The sequence below is a fragment of the Protopterus annectens genome, chromosome 13.part0 (genome assembly GCF_019279795.1).
Source record: "Protopterus annectens isolate FY-2018-M chromosome 13.part0, PAN1.0, whole genome shotgun sequence".
NCBI classification, from domain to species: Eukaryota; Metazoa; Chordata; order Ceratodontiformes; family Protopteridae; genus Protopterus; species Protopterus annectens.
This window is the reverse complement of record NC_056747.1, coordinates 383632134-383651239: the sequence shown is the minus strand read 5'-3', so window position 1 is coordinate 383651239 and position 19106 is coordinate 383632134. Positions and strand designations below refer to the sequence as shown.

The following is a 19106-nucleotide window of genomic DNA, read 5'->3' as shown; positions in this document are numbered from 1 at the left end:
GAGACCGCGAGTCCTTTCGTGGCTCCTCAACCTTCCAGCATCCCTGAAGGATTGCCCGACTGTGCAGCTCCGGAGCCAGTCGGGGGTCGTTTTTCGAAGCACCTAAAGGCCTGGGAGAGTATCACTCAGGACCGATGGGTGCTCCGAATCATCGCCGGAGGTTACACCATCCCTTTTTCTCAAACCCCACCACCACCATCTCGAAAAATCCCGGACCCGCCACCCAGTCAACGGGATCTCGCAGCCATCGAAATCTCAAAGCTGCTTCAAAAAGGAGTCATCCAACTGGTCCCCATAGGCCAGACCGGATTAGGGACTTACTCAAGATTCTTTTTTGTGCCAAAAAAGACCGGGGACTTGAGGCCCATTTTGGATCTCAGCAAGCTAAATCGATCTGTCAAGAAGTCCAAGTAACGGATGGTCACCTTACAATCCATTCTCCTGCTGCTGGAGAAGGGTGTTTGGATGTGCTCCATAGATCTCAAGGACGCCTATTATCACATCCTGATAGATCAGGCGTCCAGGAGACACTTGCGCTTCAGCCAGGGAGACGGTCATTACCAGTTCCGTGCACTGCCTTTTGGTCTCACCACAGCCCCCAGGGTGTTCACCAAATGTTTGGCGGTGGTGACTGCTCACCTGAGAAGTCTAGGATTCCAGGTGTTTCCATACCTAGACGACTGGCTGCTAACTGCCACCTCCAGGCGTCTACTCTTACAAAACCTAGCAGCCACTATATCTCTAGGCAACTCCCTAGGAATCACCTTCAATTGGGCAAAGTCTGTGTTGCTGCCATCTCAGCGCATACGGTTTATCGGAGTAGAGATAGACTCAAAGCAAATGCGGGTCTATCTTCCTACAGAGAGGATAGAAACATTACAGTCTCAAGTTCGAGCCTTGCTCCTCAAATGCCGAGCCCCAGCCAGGATGGTCCTACAACTGTTAGGTTCCATGTCGGCCACCGTTCTCCTAGTCCCCTTGGCAAGGTTACATATGAGGATTCTCCAGTGGCTCCTGTCAGTCCAGTGGTCTTATCAGGATCTCCCTCAGTTTCCTCATTCTGATCACAGAGACGTGCAAACAGAACCTTCGTTGGTGGCTTCTTTCCTCCAACCTAGATCAGGGGCGACCCTTCGTTCCACCACCTTCAGTGGCCACATTGACTACGGACGCCTCCCAGACGGGGTGCGGGGGTCATTACCTGGGCAGGTCAGTCCAAGGCAAGTGGCATTCCGACGAGAGTCTCCTCCACATCAACATACTAGAAATGAGGGCGGTGCTTCTATCGCTGCAAACACTACACCATTACTTCCCCCCAGGCATGATTGCCATTCAGTCCGACAACATGTCAGTAGTCTGGTACCTGAACAAGCAGGGAGGGGACCAGATCCTACCCCCTTTGCAGAGAGGCTATGAAAGTATGGGATTGGGCGATTGCAACCAAACGTTTTCTGGTAGCAACACACATTCCAGGGAGATCCAATGTGATAGCCGACAGACTAAGCAAAACTATTCTCTCCCCTCACAAGTGGTCTCTGAACGACAGAGTGGCAACTCAGATTTTCAGAAAATGGGGAACTCCTTGTTGCGACCTTTTCGCAACTCCCCTCAACACGAAATGCCAACAGTTCTTCTCTCTCACCCCAGTTCCGGGGGAGATTCCCAAGGACGCCCTAGTCCAAGCTTGGCCCACCGGCCTGCTGTACGCCTTTCCACCGGTTCCACTTCTTCCCAAGGTGATCCAGAAGGCGATTCGCTTGGAGAGCAAGATGATTTTAGTTGCCCCATACTGACCTAGTCAAGTCTGGTTTCCCTTTCTTCGGAAATATACACTGGATGGTCCATGGTTCCTGGACCAAGTTCCGGACCTATTGATCCATCAGTCGGGACAGCATCATCAGTCCCTCCACTTGTTGAGGTTAACAGCTTGGCTCCTCCTCTTCCGACCATAGTCAGGAATCATGCTTTGGACCCGGAAGTCATACATATCTTGTCCTCGGCCCACAAGACTTCTACTAAGAAAATGTACAACAGCAAATGGAAGAGATTTGCTATTTGGGCCCAACTCCGGGGATTAGATCCCATAACTGTCCTGGTGTCAGTGGTTCTGAGGTTTTTAGCTTCTCTGTTCAATCGAGGTTCTTCGGTCTCTACCATCAAGGTTCAATTGGCAGCTATTTCCAATTTTCATGAGAGCATAGAGCCACCTTTGATGAGCAACAAGTTGTGTAAAGCCTTCATGAAAGGTGCTGGGCTGCTACGGCCCCTGATATCTCATCCCGCTCCACCGTGGGACCTTAATGTGGTGTTAGGTGCTTTGACCTCTTCCCAATTCGAACCGGCAGCAACTTGTGACTTTAAATTTCTTTCTTGGAAGACTGCTTTATTAGTTGCAATTACATCAGCCAGAAGAGTTTCGGAACTTCAAGCCCTATGTGTCAAACCACCATACCTGTTTTTTCACAAGGATAGAGTATCCCTCAGACCGAATCCATCCTTTGTTCCTAAGGTTTGTTCTAGTTTTTGTCTGCAACAGTCATTAGAACTTCCAGTTTTCTTCCCAAAGTACTCAAACAGAGCGGAATACATCTTCCACACATTGGATGTTCACAGACAATTGCGCTTCTATTTGGGTAGGACGCATCAAACACGGAAAACAGATCAGTTGTTTGTGCCCTTTTCGGACAATAAATTGGGCAAAGCCGTCACGAAAGTCACTATTGCCAAGTGGATCAGAGACTGTATCAGTCATACTTCATTTCTAATAAAGAGCTTACAATTACAGTGAAAGCTCATTCTACCAGGGCTATGGCTACTTCGGCAGCTTTTCATTCTAAGCTTGCCATTAGTGACATTTGTGTTGCGTCTACATGGTCTTCTCCTCACACCTTCATTTCTCATTACAAATTGGACGTGGCATCTCGGGGGCGAGCTTCCTTTGGTTCCACAGTTCTCAGGAGTGTTTTCCAGTGAGCCACCCAGGAATCAGGTGCTAGGGACCGCTGTCCCATCAGTACAGAATGTAGGCGAGATAGGATCACATAACATCTTTTAGTTATGTACTTACCATAACTTTAGATGTATGGGATCCATCTCGCCTACATTCCTAATAACCCGCCCTCCTTCCCCCTGCCTTGGAGTTCAGAAGAGACAGAACGGTTCGAGTTCAGCCGTTTCATCTTGAAACATCTGGCAATATTATATCAACAGTCTATATGTGTGTGCATGTGTGCAGACAAACAAGATCTGGGGAAGCAGTGGTGGTGCGTCCTGGGATGTGGGATAGCTCAGCCAATAAGAGACTTCGTTCTATAGTATAGCGTGCCGAGTCCAACCCATCAGTACAGAATGTAGGCTAGATGGATCCCATACATCTAAAGTTATGGTAAGTACATAACTAAAAGATTTCTCTGAATGCATTTCTTCTGATTCCCCCTACTCCCTATAGTAATCCAGAAGGTAAAGTCGAACCAGCCAAGATTGTTTCTAATACCCTTGTAGCCAGGGCAGTATTGCCTTCATCTTCATGCACATTTCCAAGAAGGAACCCTTCACAATAAAACAACTGGTCTTCCTAACTCAAGACAAGAGTCCTTTTCCACACCAGCCTGATGACTCCACATCTGCCTCCCTTGATTTACTCCTGATGCCTTTTAGGCACCAGTTTACTAAATGCATGCGGAGTGTTGTGAAGGAGGCAGGGAATCCTACTACCAGGCAGTTTTACTTGGTCAAATAGAAAATATTTCTAATTTGGTGACCAAGAAGTAACAAGCCAAATAGAACGTAGTATTCAGAACCCGAACAGGTAACCAGCAAAAAGCCACGGCTTCAGACCAAAGTAGGATACAAAATTTTCTTTAATTAGACAATAAAATCCACAGATTCGTCAGCCAGATAAAAGTCCAAAATAAGTCAAGCGCTTTCACCCAGGACCTCCCGGGCTTTATCAAGATACCAAACAAGTGTTGTAATTTGTCTTTTATACTGTTTGCCCACCAAGGTTAATTAATGTTAATTAATATATTAACCAATAAAAATCTTTTTCAGTAAATAAATCAAAGTTCCACTTTTTTCTAAAATTTTAAAAAACTACTTAAAGCAATAGCGGTCTATTTTGTAGTGTTCTTAAACATAATTAGTACATTAAAGATCAAGTTTAAAACTAGTAACTATCTTTCAAGCACAAGTTCACAACCTCAGATGTTACCAATTGGTCAAATTTTATGATAAATAATAAAAAACTTATGTAAAAATGTGTGAAACATAAGTAATATTAACTCATGAAGACATAAACAAAAACAGAACCAACAATTTGTGACTGGTAAATTAAAATACAACGCATTAACTGGTGTCAAAACTTCTTATTTTTTAAAAAGTTACACCTGGTGTTTTATGTTTTATGTCATAATTTGGCCCTTCTCAACCTCAAAATACTGTTCAAACTGATGGCTTCATTCAGCCCTGGGGGTTTGGATGCATTTAACTTCAACTGCCATAGCAGTTCTCTGTATTCCAGTGAAGCTTCCCAGTCACCACCCCTAGGGTTGTATTTTACCTGCTCAAGTACCAAAAACTTTAAACTCATGGATTTACAAACTAAGGAGTGCTTGTAAAATGCATTTGTCTCTTTTTTCTTACTTACATCATAGAGATGTTCATATATTCTTTTGTTCAAGCTCCTTTCTGTTTTGCCAACATAAAAGCAAAAACAGCTCTGGCAAAACCCGAGATACACACTACTTTTGTATTGCAGGTAAAATGACCTGTCATTCCAACATATAACCCTCTAGACTTCAAAAATAACCCCTTGTTGTTCACTATATAAGGGCATTGCTTGCATGATTTACATTTGTATGTTCCTTGAAGTGCTTGTGTTGTTTCTCCACTAACTGTACAATCCCTTTCTAGCATGTCTTTAAGATTCATGTTTCTTTTTCTTATAAATTGTGGTCTGTTGTCAATAGTTTTGGTGATATCATCATTCAAGACCAAAATTGGCCAATATTTTGTTATAATGTTTTCTATTATTGAACTGTCCATATTAAATGTATACACAAAAGCTCTCATCTGCTTTCCATTGTTTCCTTTATTGATATTGTTATTTTTGTTATTGTTGTTATTGTTAGTCATCTCTTGTTGACTACTAGTTCCTAGAAGGGGAAAGTACAGATCTGTCCTTTTAGAAATAATTTCATCAACTAGGGCATCAAATAATCTCATAGGGTATCCCCTCTCTTTGAACAATGTTCTGAGAAATGATGTTTCTTTGTTAAATAAACTATCCTGACTACACATTCTAGAAGCCCTTATTAGTTGTCCCTTCATAATTCCTCTTTTTTGAGAGAACGGGTGACAACTATCAAAATGGAGAAACATATTGGAATAACTTTCTTTTCTATAAACACTAGATTGAAAACAAACAGTTTTGTGTGTAATTCTTCTCCAATTTTACATCTAGATATTGAAGTTGGTCAGTTTGTATATTACAAGTAAATCTCAGAAATTGTGTGGTGTTACCAATGTATTCTATGAATTCTTCGATGTCCTTTCTGTCACCCTTCCAAAACATACATATGTCATCCAAATAGCGTTGGTAATGTAAGATGTACCTGGTCCATTTTGATTTAAATATGTGTTCTGTCTCCCAGAATGACAGAACTATGTTTGCATACGCTGACGCACATGGGGTGCCCATGGCAACCCCCCTTTTTTGCTTAAATAGTTCTCCATTGAAAAAGATGAAATTGTTATTTAAAATAACTTCCATGAACTCAACTAAGAGACCTATGATGTTATTACTAAGACCAGATGAGGTGGCCAATAACTCATTGAACCATTTCAACCCTACATCGTGTGGAATACTTGGAAATAGTTTTATGACATCTATTGAAATCATGTATCGTGTCTCTGTGAAGAATTCACTTTTGATATTCTTGAGAAATTCCCATGAGTCTTTGCACAAATATTTTAGTGTTGAAACAAAGTTTTTTAGTGTTATGTCCACATATTTCCCCAGTGATTCAGTAATACCTTTAGCCCCAGCTACAACTGGCCTAAAATGTAGTGGGTGTAAACCTTTATGTACTTTCGGTATTCCAAATAACACTGGTGTAAGTGGTTTTTGAACTAACAAATAATTGAATAACTGCTCATTGATTGCTCCTTGGAGGAGATGATCTTCCAACATGTACTTGATTTTTGCATATGCAATGTTTCTTTCATTTACTGATATTTCGCTATATTGTTCAGTGTCATGTAGTAATGCATATATGTTTGCTTCATAGTCGTGCTTATACATTAGAACAACCCCCCCTTGTCAGTTTTCATAACTCTAATACCCTCCTTTTTCAGGGAGTCTATTAGTGTAAATGATTCCTCTGGGAGATTACTTTGGTATGCCCTGTCTTTGTTGTTTTGAATACCCCTAATCTCTGCTTCTACCATTTCCTCAAATACCCTTAGTGAGGGATGTAAAGGTGGATTAAATGTGCTAGAACGGTGTAGGAGACTGGGAGCGTAGTCCCTCCCTTTAAAATAAATGTTCAAATTTAACTGACGTGTGAACAGTTTTAAGTCCAACACAGTTTCAGTAATATTAAGCGATTTGGCTGGTACAAAATGTAACCCCTTTGTCAATAAATCAAAATAATTATCATTAACAACAATTTCTGTGTAATTATATATTGTGAAATTGTCTTTTTTCTTAATATTACAAATAGGGGCTTTAACTTTGTCTGTGTTGCTTTTGTCACAGGCTATGCTGTAATCCTTGTCATGTCTCATCTCTTGGATTTGCTCCACGTCTGTGCATATGGCATGAATTGTCTGTTCCCCTGCCTCCCTGGGCCCTGAAAAAACCCCTGGACTGATGAATTTTGTGGCTGGTTGGATTTTTGAGCCAACCTTTCGCTCCTCCTAGGTGCATCAACATAACCTACTTCATCATTTTCAAACACTTGTTCATTACTTGACCCATTCTTATTGTTAACATCACGTGACCATCTACTCTTATTGCTAAAACAGTATGCAACACCATCATTGTATTCCTGTAGGTCTCGTTCTAGTTTTTTAATTTTTCTGTTGACAACTCTGAAACAGAGTATTCATCCACTTCTTTGAATGACCCTTCATAATCTTTTTTGACACTACAAAAATTAGAGCCGTTAACTATTGCATTGTTAAGTGTATTGACCTCTGTGAGCAAAACCGAAGCTTTGCTTTCATAGTCCTGCACCATTAAACCCAACATTTCAAGCCCTGCTTTGTTATACAATTCAGATATATCATTAAATAAATCAGACCCAGGTGTTGCATTATTAGGAAATCTGTTAAAACGTAAACCTTTTGGCACTCTCTTAACTCATATACATTCATTGAGATAATCAATCTCCATTTGTGCCATTTTGAATGCATACAGTTTGTTTAAATCTTTAAGTAAATGCTCTGCATCGTTGTTATTTGTATAACTAATATTTTCAGTACCTCATTTAAAACAAAAATTGCTTGTTGTCCATCTGTTGAAGTTAAAATCCTTATTTGTGTAGGACACATGACCGCCAGTTCCAGCTTGCTTCTTGTTTAACTGTTGTACTGACCAAGAAGTAATCAGAACTTTCATTTTCATTGCCAGTGGTCCTGCAATACCTGCCTGAGCCATTTTTCATTCAGGTTTGGTTTATGCCTGAGTGGTTGTCCACCATTAATCTGTCGCAACCTGCAATACAGCAGCTTGTTAAACAGTTCTACATTTGAGAACACTTAGAAAGGCAGATGCTCCATAGGGCCAAAAGTTGGTCCAGTTAAAGCTTATGCAGTCTTACTTCAAATGTGCTGCGTCTGTGTTTCTGGTACTCCTGACTTGAAGACTACTTTTGTTAGCCATCACTCCACTTCAACTAGAACAGTGTCAGGGCTGTAAGCAGATGTGCAAAAACTTTCTAGTGTCCCTCAAACATGGTGTTAACCTTAGAACGAGCCTGTCTTTTAGTCTAATGAATTTTCTGTCAGGCTTTGCAGCCAACTGTTTTTTTTTCCTAACCCCAAAACAAAAGTGACAGAATATTGAATTCCTTTTTTTACAGGCATCTGAGATGCTAATTTAGACAGTCATGGTCATTAAAACTTAGATAAACTTTTTATGCCTTTTGCAGCCAAGCAAAATGGAAAGCCAACGCTTGGATAATCTTCCAAGTGGTTGGTCTGTTTTGTATCATTATTTGCTGTTGCTTGCCATGGAAAAAGTAGAAAAGTTAAAATATCATCGAACCAGAGAGATTTGCTACTGTAGCTGTACCTTTAGGTTTGCAGACAGTTGTAGAGGCAGCCACCTGGTCTTTTATCCATAGCTTTACTCAACAGTGTAATGTTAAACATTGATTCCTGAATAGGGGTTGGTTTACTACTGTTGTCCTACAGGGCTTGTTAGTCACTCTTCCAGCTACTGTTCCTTGTGAGTTTTGCTTAGTGTCCCAGTAGTAAGTAGTATTGCAGCAGTGAGCTACGTGAAGAGTATAAGAATGTATGTGTGTGGACCTAAGTAGTAGTAGCTTTTCAAGTAGATCACTGTTACAGTATAAGTTTCCCTCCCATATTTCCCTGTTCTGTTTCCAGTGTGTCCTAGAACTGGAGTGGAATACCTATTCCTATGCAATTGTCCCATCACCTTCATCCTGTAATAGGTTCTCAGGACTGTTCATACTTATTTGATAAGCCCAGGTACCCTAGGACCTTTCTCAGAAAGCAGCAGGATCTCTGCCTTGCTGCTGTCCTGGGTAAGAAAGAACCAAAAATGGTGTGGGTAGACAATTTTTGTTTTAGTTTCTCCAACTCTTTTGGGTTTCCAATACCATGACAGGAATGGCCTGCACTCCTAAGTCAATGTATGATTAAAGTTCATGAAATTAGTATTTTAATCTTTGTTGGCCAGAAGTGTGCTTCACAGCACCTGCAGTGTGCCCAGTATTGACGACTCCTGCAATTCATAAGGAGTTACAAGTGTAGGTAATGTATCTATTTACGATTGTAAATTCTTTTTTATAAAACCTGTTGCTCCTACTACTATTTGGAACTGCCTGGGTGTCCATCTTCCACATTGCCCTCATTTCTGCCTGCAAATCCTGGAATTTTATGCCTTTGTGTGTGTATCTGTACATAAGACACTGTAGTCACTGGGTGTAGCAATTTCAACGATCAGTACTACTTTTGTCTTATTTTCATGGACTACTATATCTGGTTTTCTTGCATCTTTTTTGAACAGTTGGTAATGGGTGATCCCATGTGATATAAACTTCATTTTCTGTAATGCTTTGTGGCTTATGTTTCCAATGTTTTTCAGCTACTTCAATATTATAAGGTTTGCACAATCTGCAATGCAGCAGTCTTGCCACATTATTATGCCTTTAAGTGTGCAGTCGTCCTACCATTAGAATAGCGCAACCAACAAGATGCGAGATTGTTTCCAGTGTTGTTTTACAGAATCTGCTTTTGTCTGTTTCTCCTGTGTGTTCAATGGACTTTGTAAACCAGTGTGTACCGTAGTCCACTATATTGGGCTGCCGATATTAACCTTTCGTCCTTTGGTTTAAATTAACCTCTCCTGAACTGTTCCTGCATTCAATCCTAATCAACATTATTGTTCCAAGAGTTTTCTCTGCTTGTAATTATAGTTATGCATTTTCCACATTTCTTGCCTGCTTATCTGATCCTTCACCTTAAATTTTGTTTTTGGCACATTCAGTTGGTGCCTGATATTTTTCTACTTCTGATTTGATTTCCATTCCCGGTTGACAATGATACGCTTCTGCTAAACTAAGTAGGGAAGTAATCTTAGACTTGCTCTCCTCGTGTTTTAAAACTTTCACTATGTTTTGGTTTTGGGGTCAGCTGTATACAGTCCTACGATTACAGATCTATACATGTAATTAGTTTCGAGGAGGCACATACCTCCTTCAGAACAGGGAGTATATAGTCTTGGTATACACAATTTTTTTATAAATCATTTGATAAGCATGAAGCATTCTCCTTGCTTACCTGTCCAACCGATCCAACACCTTCAGGGGACAGTCAGTCACTCCAAAACTGTAAGTTAGGACAAGACTAGCAAATTGGTTTATGGCTTGGACTTTTTTTCTAGATGTCAGTGCTGTCCTCAATATTAATTGTAGTCTTCTAACATATCCCTTAATAAATTTTTATTCACATTTGTTCATGTTTTATGATTGATCCTTCATCAGTTCCCAAATATTTGTACACTACCTCTTGCTTAAGTTTTTATAGCACATTTCTGTCCCAGACTGCTGATTTCTTGGTGTTGCAGCTTTCCTGCTTTAAAGGTTGCTTTTGCACATTTGTCAAGACCGCTTGACATTCTTATATCATCTGAAAAGGTTTTGACACTGGTGTAACTGTACTGATGATTCTAAAGGGTGTTCACCTATCCAATCTGGAGTGGGAAGGGAGTAAAGCTTGGGAAATTAAATGAGATGCTGGGCAGGAAGCTCCTGTAGCTTAAGTCCCAGTAGCAAGTTCTACTGCAGCTGTCATATACTCAAACATCTGCTGCTATGATAAGACATAGCACATGTAAACTTTGTAAGCATCATGAGTGTGTGTAGCTGCTTTAAATGCATTGCAGTCAGTTGATTCAGAACATGTTTATCAGTCTTGTTACTGCATCGACTGGAGAATTAGTTTGCAAAAATGTTTGCATATGTCCTCAGAGTTTTTATACATTTGCTTCTGTCCAGGCCATTCATTTAGTTAGTGGGGCGGGGCTTCTGCAGTTTTTTGTCCAGAAGAGCTTTTTGACTTTAATGCTACTTGTTATAGTCCGAGTAATTAAAGAATGTATAGTGGTCAGCACTGCAGGTCGATAGACGTGGGGGCACTGTTCTTTTCGCATTTAAAATTGAAGTGGCACTTCCACTGTCTCTGCAACCCCCTTTCCTGGTTTTCTACTGGCAGCTGTTGCCTGGTAAAGTTGTATATCCTAAATCCTTTAAAGGAAGCTGTTATACATTTTTTGCAAGCCGATATAAGATATATGGGCTTAAAAACTGAAAGCCTGATTGATTAAGAGGAGAGTGTAAAATGTTTAGCCAGCACCTAAGAGGTCCTTTCTCATAATGACTTTAAGAATTTGTGCTGTTTCATAGATGTAGTAGCTCATGGTGAGTTGTGCGCTGACTAGCAATTACTGTCCGCTTTTGTTTGTATGGCACTCACTAATTAAGCTGATACCTCACAACACCCTTATGTGCAGCAATGTCTGTAAGTACTAGCAGGTTAATGTTTGAGTGTGTGTACCTAGGATTAATTTTCATTATTTCTGAAAAGCTGTCAGAAACGTTCATTTAATCAGAGTGTTTTGCCTTTAGTTCAACACAGTATGAAGATTTATTTTTAATTGTCCACTTTGTATTACCTGCATGTTTTGTTTACTTTTTTCTGTTAGATATAGTGTAAGATTCTTACCACATCCATTACCTTCTGACATAATTGTCAAGTTAATAAATGTGAGATTCTTTAAGAGTTAGCCTGGGTGAGGTAAGTCTTTATTTTTATTGGATTTTTTAATAATGTATAAGTAGATATATACATATATATGTTATATACATTATATTTATACTTGTATATTGAAGTTATGCCATTTAGAAGTAAGTTTTGTGTTTCTCAGGTATTGATACTGTAGTTTTTTTATAAATACTGGAGATGGGTCTGTTTGTTAACTTAAAACTATGCAGCTTAAAAAATGCAAATGTTTTAAGTACATTAGTATCTCTTTTCCATATTATCTTTTCTGTATATTTTCTAACAGCTTGACCACCTTAAGCTGCAGAAGTGCAATTTTTATTCAAACTTAAGGCTAGCAGAATTGCAGAGTGCCTTTTTTTTTTTACTTAGCCCCATAACATGTTATCAGTGCATTGGTAGATGTCATAGAAAAGGGGGTAGTAGTGTTTTAAGAAAATCTTTGATCTAGCTTTTGCATTAATACTTTGTCTACATATTTTTTGTTTCTGTACCTGAGAAACATTTGTGTTATTGGCTTAAGTAAGTTTAAGTTGATTTAATTTTAAGCTTTAAAGGTATGTGACCCATTGTAATTTAAAGGTGTGTGTGTGTGTGTGTGTGTGTGTTTGTGTGAGAAGGGAAGGGGGTGCAGTAATGCATGCTTCTGTATTAAATGTTTTGTTCCCTATTGGTTTAGGTGGAAGTGAAGCGAGCTGAGCCTCGTGATAGTAAAATACTCGGAATAGGCCAACAAGTGGGCAGCCAATGGGGAAGCAGAGCAATGTTGAACACAGCCAATGGCTGGACAGGACAGCCTGCACAAACATGGCAGCAAGGCTATGCCACACAAGGTAGGTTGTTTGCTTCTTGAAGTGCGCAAGTAGAACTAATGAGAAATGGTCTTTAAAGAGACATATGCCATTTAATGCAGCAGAAAAGTTTTCTTGAAGAGGTATTTATTCTGAATAAATGTATTCCACATTTGGCTTGACATGCAGGACTGGGGTTCTTTCATTCCCATAGTTTATGTACACACTCCCATCTGTGTTGCAGCTGAGCTATCCTAGTATCAAAGGATAATACATTGCCAACTTTCATTCCCTTTCTTGGTCCTTAGCTATGTTCTAGCTCCAGGGCCACCCTTGTAGTTGTGGAGTATACACTGACATTTTTTTTCATTAATACTGGTCTTTTTAAGAGGAAGTTACCTTAAATTGCTTGTGTGGGTTGCCTTATGAGTTTATCAACTGTGAATTGGAGTGGTTGTCATATTGTGGCTAACATGAAGAGCTTGTGTGTGATGGTGGGGGCAACCCTGCCTTTGTCCCTGTCCCCCTATAAATGTGCTAGCTCCTTCTAGGTTTAGTGTATGCAATGGGGTTTGGTGCTGGAAGCATTCCCATTTCCTCCAAATGGTACGTTTGTGTGTGGAATCCCTACTGTTTAAACATGCTGGCTCCCTTGTAGACTACTGTTTTCCATGAGGTATGGCTTTGTAGTCTGCTCATACAAATGGGGACATTAACACTTCAAATCGTAGTGACATGCCTCGGTCAACTGTTTACAAAAAAAAATGGTTTCCACTGGATATATGTATATACACACACACACACACACACACACAGTGAATATAAAAAGTGCACACACCCCGGTTAAAATGTCAGGTTTTTGTGATATAAAAAAATGAGACCACGATAAATAATTTCAAAGCTTTTCCCATCTTTAATGTGACCTATAATCTGTACAATTCAATTGAAAAGCAAACAAATCTGTTATGAGAAAAATATAAAAAAAAATCTTGCAATAAGCTGGTTTCATAAGTGTGCACACCCTTAAACTTATACTTTGCTGTAATTAAAGCAAAATGTGCTTCAGCATTCAGTCTACTTGGGTACACACCTGCCATCAAAGAGACTGATTAACCCCAAATAAGGTTCAGCTGTCCTAGTTGGATTTTCGTGACATTTACTCAGTTACCTGCTTCAGCAAAAGCCATGGTTCGCAGAGATCTTAGAAAGCATCAAAAGGATCTCATTGTTGAAAGATGTCAGTCAGGAGAAGGATACAAAAGAATTTCCACAGCATTGGATATAACATGGAACACAGTGAAGACAGTCAGCAAAACATGGAGAAAATATGGGACAGCAGTGACGTTGCAAAGAACTGAACGTCCTTCCAAAATTGATGAAAAAACAAGATTGACTGGTCAGGGAGACTGCCAAGAGACCTACAGCAACACTGAAGGAGCTGCAGGAATTTCTGGCAAGTCCTGGTTGAGTAATGTGACAACAATCTCCGGTATTCTCCATATGTCTGGCCTATGGTTTAGGGTTCGAAGAAGGAAGCATTTTCTTACACAGAAAAACATCCAGGCCTGGCTATAATTTGCAAAACAATACATCAAGTCTCCCAAAACCATGTATAAAAATGTGTTTGTCTGTTGAGACAAAGGTTGAACTTTTTGGCCACAATTCCAAAAGGTATGTTTGGTACAAAAACAACACTTCACATCACCAAAAGAACACCATCCCCACAGTGAAGCATGGTGATGGCAGTATCATGCTTTGGGGTTGCTTTTCTTCAGCTGGAACTGGGGCTTGAGTCAAGGTGGAGAGAATTATGAACAGTTCCAAATACCAGTCACTTTTGGCCCAAACCCTTTAGGTGTCTGCTTGAAAGCTGAAGATGGAAGAATTTCACCTTTCGACATGACAATGACCCCAATCATATATCCAAGTCAGAAAAAGAATGGCTTCACCAGAACGAAATTATAGTTTTGGAATGGTGCAGCCAGAGCCCAGACCTAAATCCAACAGAAAATCTGTGGGGTGACTTGAAGAGGGCTGTGCACAAGAGATGCCCTCGCAATCTGATAGATTTGGAGTGCTTTTGCAAGGAAGAGTGGGCAGATATTGCCAAGTCAAGATGTGCCATGCTGATAGACTCATACCCAAGAAGACTGTTTGCTGTAATTAAATCAAAACGTGCTTCAACAAAGTATTAGTTTAAGGGTGTGCACACTTAAGCGACCAGCTTATTGTACTTTTTTTATTTTTTATTTTTTATTTTTTCCCCTAACAGATTTATTTGCTTTTCAATAGAATTGTACAGGTTATAGATTACATTAAAGGTGGGAGAAGTTTTGAAATGATTTATTGTGGTCTCATTTTTTATATCACCAAAACCTGGCATTTTAACAGGGATGTGTACACTTTTTATATCCACTTTTTTGTTTATTATTTATTTATTTTTTTTTTTGCATTTTCCAAAGGGCTAAAGTGCTCGTTTATAAAATTATTTATTTATTTTTTTTTTAATCAGTTCTATGTTACTAGGGTAGCTCAACTGCAATGCAGAAAATTATTCCAGGACTGCAGCTGTTAATTGTGACAAAAGTGATGATTTTTTTTTCCCTTTGAATGGTTTGTGAGAGGATGCAGTCTATTGAATGGGGATAGATTTATACGTGCTGCTTATCTTAATACTGTGGTATACAGTAATGTGTGACAGCTTGGTTAGTCATCTGAGTGAACTGTGTAGTTGGGTGCACTTAGTGATAACCATCAAATGCTGTGGTAAAATCCTCCCTTGTTGAGTAAGATGGAAATGCTTTTCTGTGTTTGGAGATTTCATCGGTGGAGAGATTTTGTTAGTGCTTGTACATCAGCTTGACTTTGTACAGAATATTAAGATATTTCATCATAGATATCACTGTTCCGAGAGTCTGTTACTATGAATGGCAAGATTTCAAAACTTCAGACATGCTACAGCTAGATGGTCTTCTCATATCATAGACCTCAGACTAATGCTGGGTAGAAGGGTGAGAGAAGCATGTTGCATTTTTAGTTATCTTTACCATGTTCCATATGTCATCACTAGCAAAAGGATCCAGACTTCCAGATGCATACAGGATGACTAACTATTTAGCAACCTTTTGTCATAATAGTACTTTATTTTATGTTTAAAGTACTCTGCGCATCTTTGGGAGCGTGGTTTATTTGCTTGTTAAACTGGGTAGAGCACTTGATCCACTTGAACCTTTTTCAGATTCTGCTTTTGAGCACTGTCTAAGTGACTTTCAGTCTAAGGCAGAGGAAATCAAACTGGGGACTACAAGAAATGTCCTTCACACTATCTGCCAGATTAGACAGACTGCATTACTTTTTGGTAGATTGCTCAGCATCATTGAAAAAAAATTGTCAGCAAGTGTGATTGTGGTAGGCAATTCCTGCCAAAAGGTCTTCACCTTTAATACCTTTTTTGCGTAGCCCAGGATTAGTAGTAAAAATAGTGTACAATCCTATTAAAAAAAAAACTCTGAAAAGTAGCATCAGATTGTTCAAGGGCTGTTTAGGGCATGAACTTGTCATTCTCTCCAACATCACCTGTAATTTTCTCCATTGTGAGCTTTAAGAAAAAGGGTATAAGATATGGGGGGGGGGGGGTGTTCTTACCCTGGAAATGGGCACGATGCAAGAGGTTTTGCTGACTGTCAGCATACTGGGGTCTGAGGATTCCCATTGCATGGTGTCACCAGATAAATCCATGCCCCTAAATTCTAAAGTACAGCCATTTATCACTGCCCTGTTAGAGGTCCGCAGTGAATTAGTGCCTTCTCCAGTTGACCAAGATTAATTTCTTATAATTACTGCACCACAACTGAAAGGCAGTAACTACTGTTCCTGTGTTTCATACGGACACCTAAGCTGTAGAGGAAAGCATCCTCACCTTTTCTGCTAAAGAAAGTCATTGTTGTAAGCCACTGTTACTGTTTTTTTAAGCTGTCCATCCGCATAGCATTTAGATTGAGAGTTGAGCCCAGAGACACCTGTCCCAATGCCATCTGGCCTGACCATTTCTGCTAAACATTTGCTAGGCAGCATGTTTGTATGTTTTTGGGCTTTCATCTCACCTCGTCCCCCTTCATATCACCTCTAGCCAACAAGTCTGTGTGAAAATGAAGAAAGTTCTTTCCCTCGTCTGTCTGACTATATCATTAGTAAGGAGGGAAGCCAGTAAGAGTAAATTTCACAGATTTACTGTCTGTATTACTGACACCATTAAGATCATGTCATTTGTTTCTCCTCTAGCGGATTTTTTTTTAGGGAAATGCTCAGCTGTATAATGAGTCATAAGTGTCAATCCCAAGGAATCTTTGTAGAGCAAAAAGTGATGCATGGACCTACCATGTATTGACTAACCTGAATCTGCTGCCATCTCTCCAGTGTTGCAAGCATGGAGGATGTCCTTCTGTTCTCATGTTGCAGTATTCTTGCTGTGGGATCCTCCACTTCAGGCGACCCAAATGTCTGCTCCTATGCAAAAGCCTGGTCGCAGTTAGTGAGTAGGACGTCGCACATAGGGCCATAAATCAGGGGCCTTAAATGTGATGTCTGCACGCACAGACCCCTGAACTCTTCTGCAGCAGTTGAACATCAGATCGATCGCTTTGCTCCTCTCCTTCAAGATGACAAAAGCTAAGTACCCCATTGGGGAATTCTTAATATTTTTTTTTGCTTGAGCTTGGTTTGTTAGTCTGTTCTTAGCCGATGTCCGCTAAGAAAGGGAAATGCAAATATGGACATCAAATCTCGGATAGACTCTCATGACCATTGCATTTTTTGTTTAGGCCGGGAACACAATCATATCTCCTGCGCCATCTGCCAGTCTTTTGTACCCAAAATGCTCAGAAGCCATCTGGCTGCACTCAACTTATATTTATAGAATCAGAGGTTTAAAAAAGTTAGCGTTGAGAATGGATCCAGAGACTGCCGCCCTGGTGGAACCTCCAGTAAAAAAAGCCAAAGTTTCAAGGCCTACCGTCTCTGCCCCTCTGTCGTCGAATGGCTTGCCAACCACTGATATAGGGGTTGAGGGACATCCACTAGAGCAGTCTTTGGCACTTGACCTTGGATGCTGCTTCCAAAGTACCAGCTGGCACATCCACGGAGGTTATTCCGACGTCTGTTAATGAAATTGAGGGTGAACCAGGCTCCAGTGGTCAATTTTCTGTGGTCCAGGATCATTCCTGTATAGGGCAGACCCCTGAAATTAGGCCCACTACTTCTAAAGCTACCCTCTTAAGAAAGAGATGAAAGACTAAACATTTGTATGCTCCTTCAGAAGGACAACCAGACTGGCAGTCCTTCACCCAATCCTTGATGCAGGCCTTCATGGCCATCAGCCTCCTCTGCTCCCACTATACCTATACTTGGCCCAAGACCTGCCTCAGCTGCTTCTATCCTTCCTGCCTTTTCTCAAGAAGAAGCCTTATCCTCTTCCTCTCATCCCAAATAGCCTCCTCCTTGGAATAGTACTCACCTGATGTGGATTCCATAGAGGGAGACTCCTCTCCAGAGGACTTTACATTTGGAGAGACTATTACAAAAATGAGGAAGTATTTTAAATGGGATACTACCCAGATGGCAAACTCAAAAAAAGGTATTTTGAGCTTCTGCAGGTTGAAACAGTTTCCGTCAGCCATTCCCCCAGTGATTCCTGCATATTTAGATGCATTTGCATCACTCTCAAAAAACCCAGGCTCTCAACCACCTGCCCCCAAGAGTCCTAATCATATTTGCAAGGTCCCTGATAACCACAAATTTTTATTGAAGGCACCCATGGCAGACCCCACAGTGATAGCTATAGCCCCAGACAAACAGAGTAGACTCATCCCTTCTTTGTCACTGCTATCCTTAGACAGGGATGGCAAGGTAATGGACAGGATAGGCAAGAAAACATACAGTTCCTCCACCCTAGCTTTTAGGGCATATTAATTACCAAACCCATGTGATAAAATATGCCCTGGATTTGGTATCCCCAGCTACAACCAACCCTACTGTCCTCCTTACCTTATTCTCCAAATAAGACAAGTGTCATCTAAACTTTCCCTGGCATCCCAAGTTGCTAGACAACACTATTGGATGCAGTTATGATGCAGCAGAGGCCTCAGCTAGATCTGCTACATCTATATCTGTGCTACGCAGTTACTCATGGCTTATGCTCTAGCCACTGCCTTAAGACTATAAATCCAAAATTCTGGATGCCCCACTAGACCATAACCTTCTGTTTGGAAAACGGTCTGCAGGACTGTTTAAGAACTTGCAGGAAAAGAGTAAGAACTCCAAGATAACAAGCACTTGCTTGTCTCCCCAATACCAAAGTATTTCAGGAATTACCCTGCTAAGATTACCTATGTCAGAAGAGCTCCCACCATGGCCACACCTGCATCTTTTAGATATAGGAAAGAGACAAGGAGATAGTCCTGTTCTAAGACGGCCTCTACTCAGCCCACTCACAGACCGTCCTTTCAGGACAGGAATAATAATTCCTGACTGCCTCGATCGCCTCCACCTCTCATCCCGCCTCTCTCACTGTCTACCAGTCTGGGAAGAAATCACCTCAGACCGTTGGGTGCTGGCTGTAGTGGAAAAAGGATATTTCCTACCTTGGCAGGAAAAACCCACACCACAGGGAATTCCCTTCCCTCCCAAAAACCAACTGCACCTCATCCCTCACATCATCCAGGGAACCATAGAACCAGTTCCACCAGGTCAATAAGGAAAAGGTTTCTACTCTAGGTTATTCCTGTT

At 40.6% G+C, this 19106-nt stretch overlaps 1 protein-coding gene across 5 annotated transcripts in view; it reads left to right on the top strand.

Annotated features, from left to right (window-relative positions):
• DAZAP1 (DAZ associated protein 1) overlaps positions 1–19106 on the top strand; it is an 827692-nt gene that overhangs the window by 293622 nt on the left and 514964 nt on the right. For all 5 annotated transcript variants that reach the window (XM_044053999.1, XM_044054003.1, XM_044054000.1 and 2 more), the window contains exon 5: positions 12212–12365. In XM_044053999.1, the coding sequence (XP_043909934.1) occupies positions 12212–12365 (154 nt within the window). The remainder of the gene's footprint in view (positions 1–12211; positions 12366–19106) is intronic.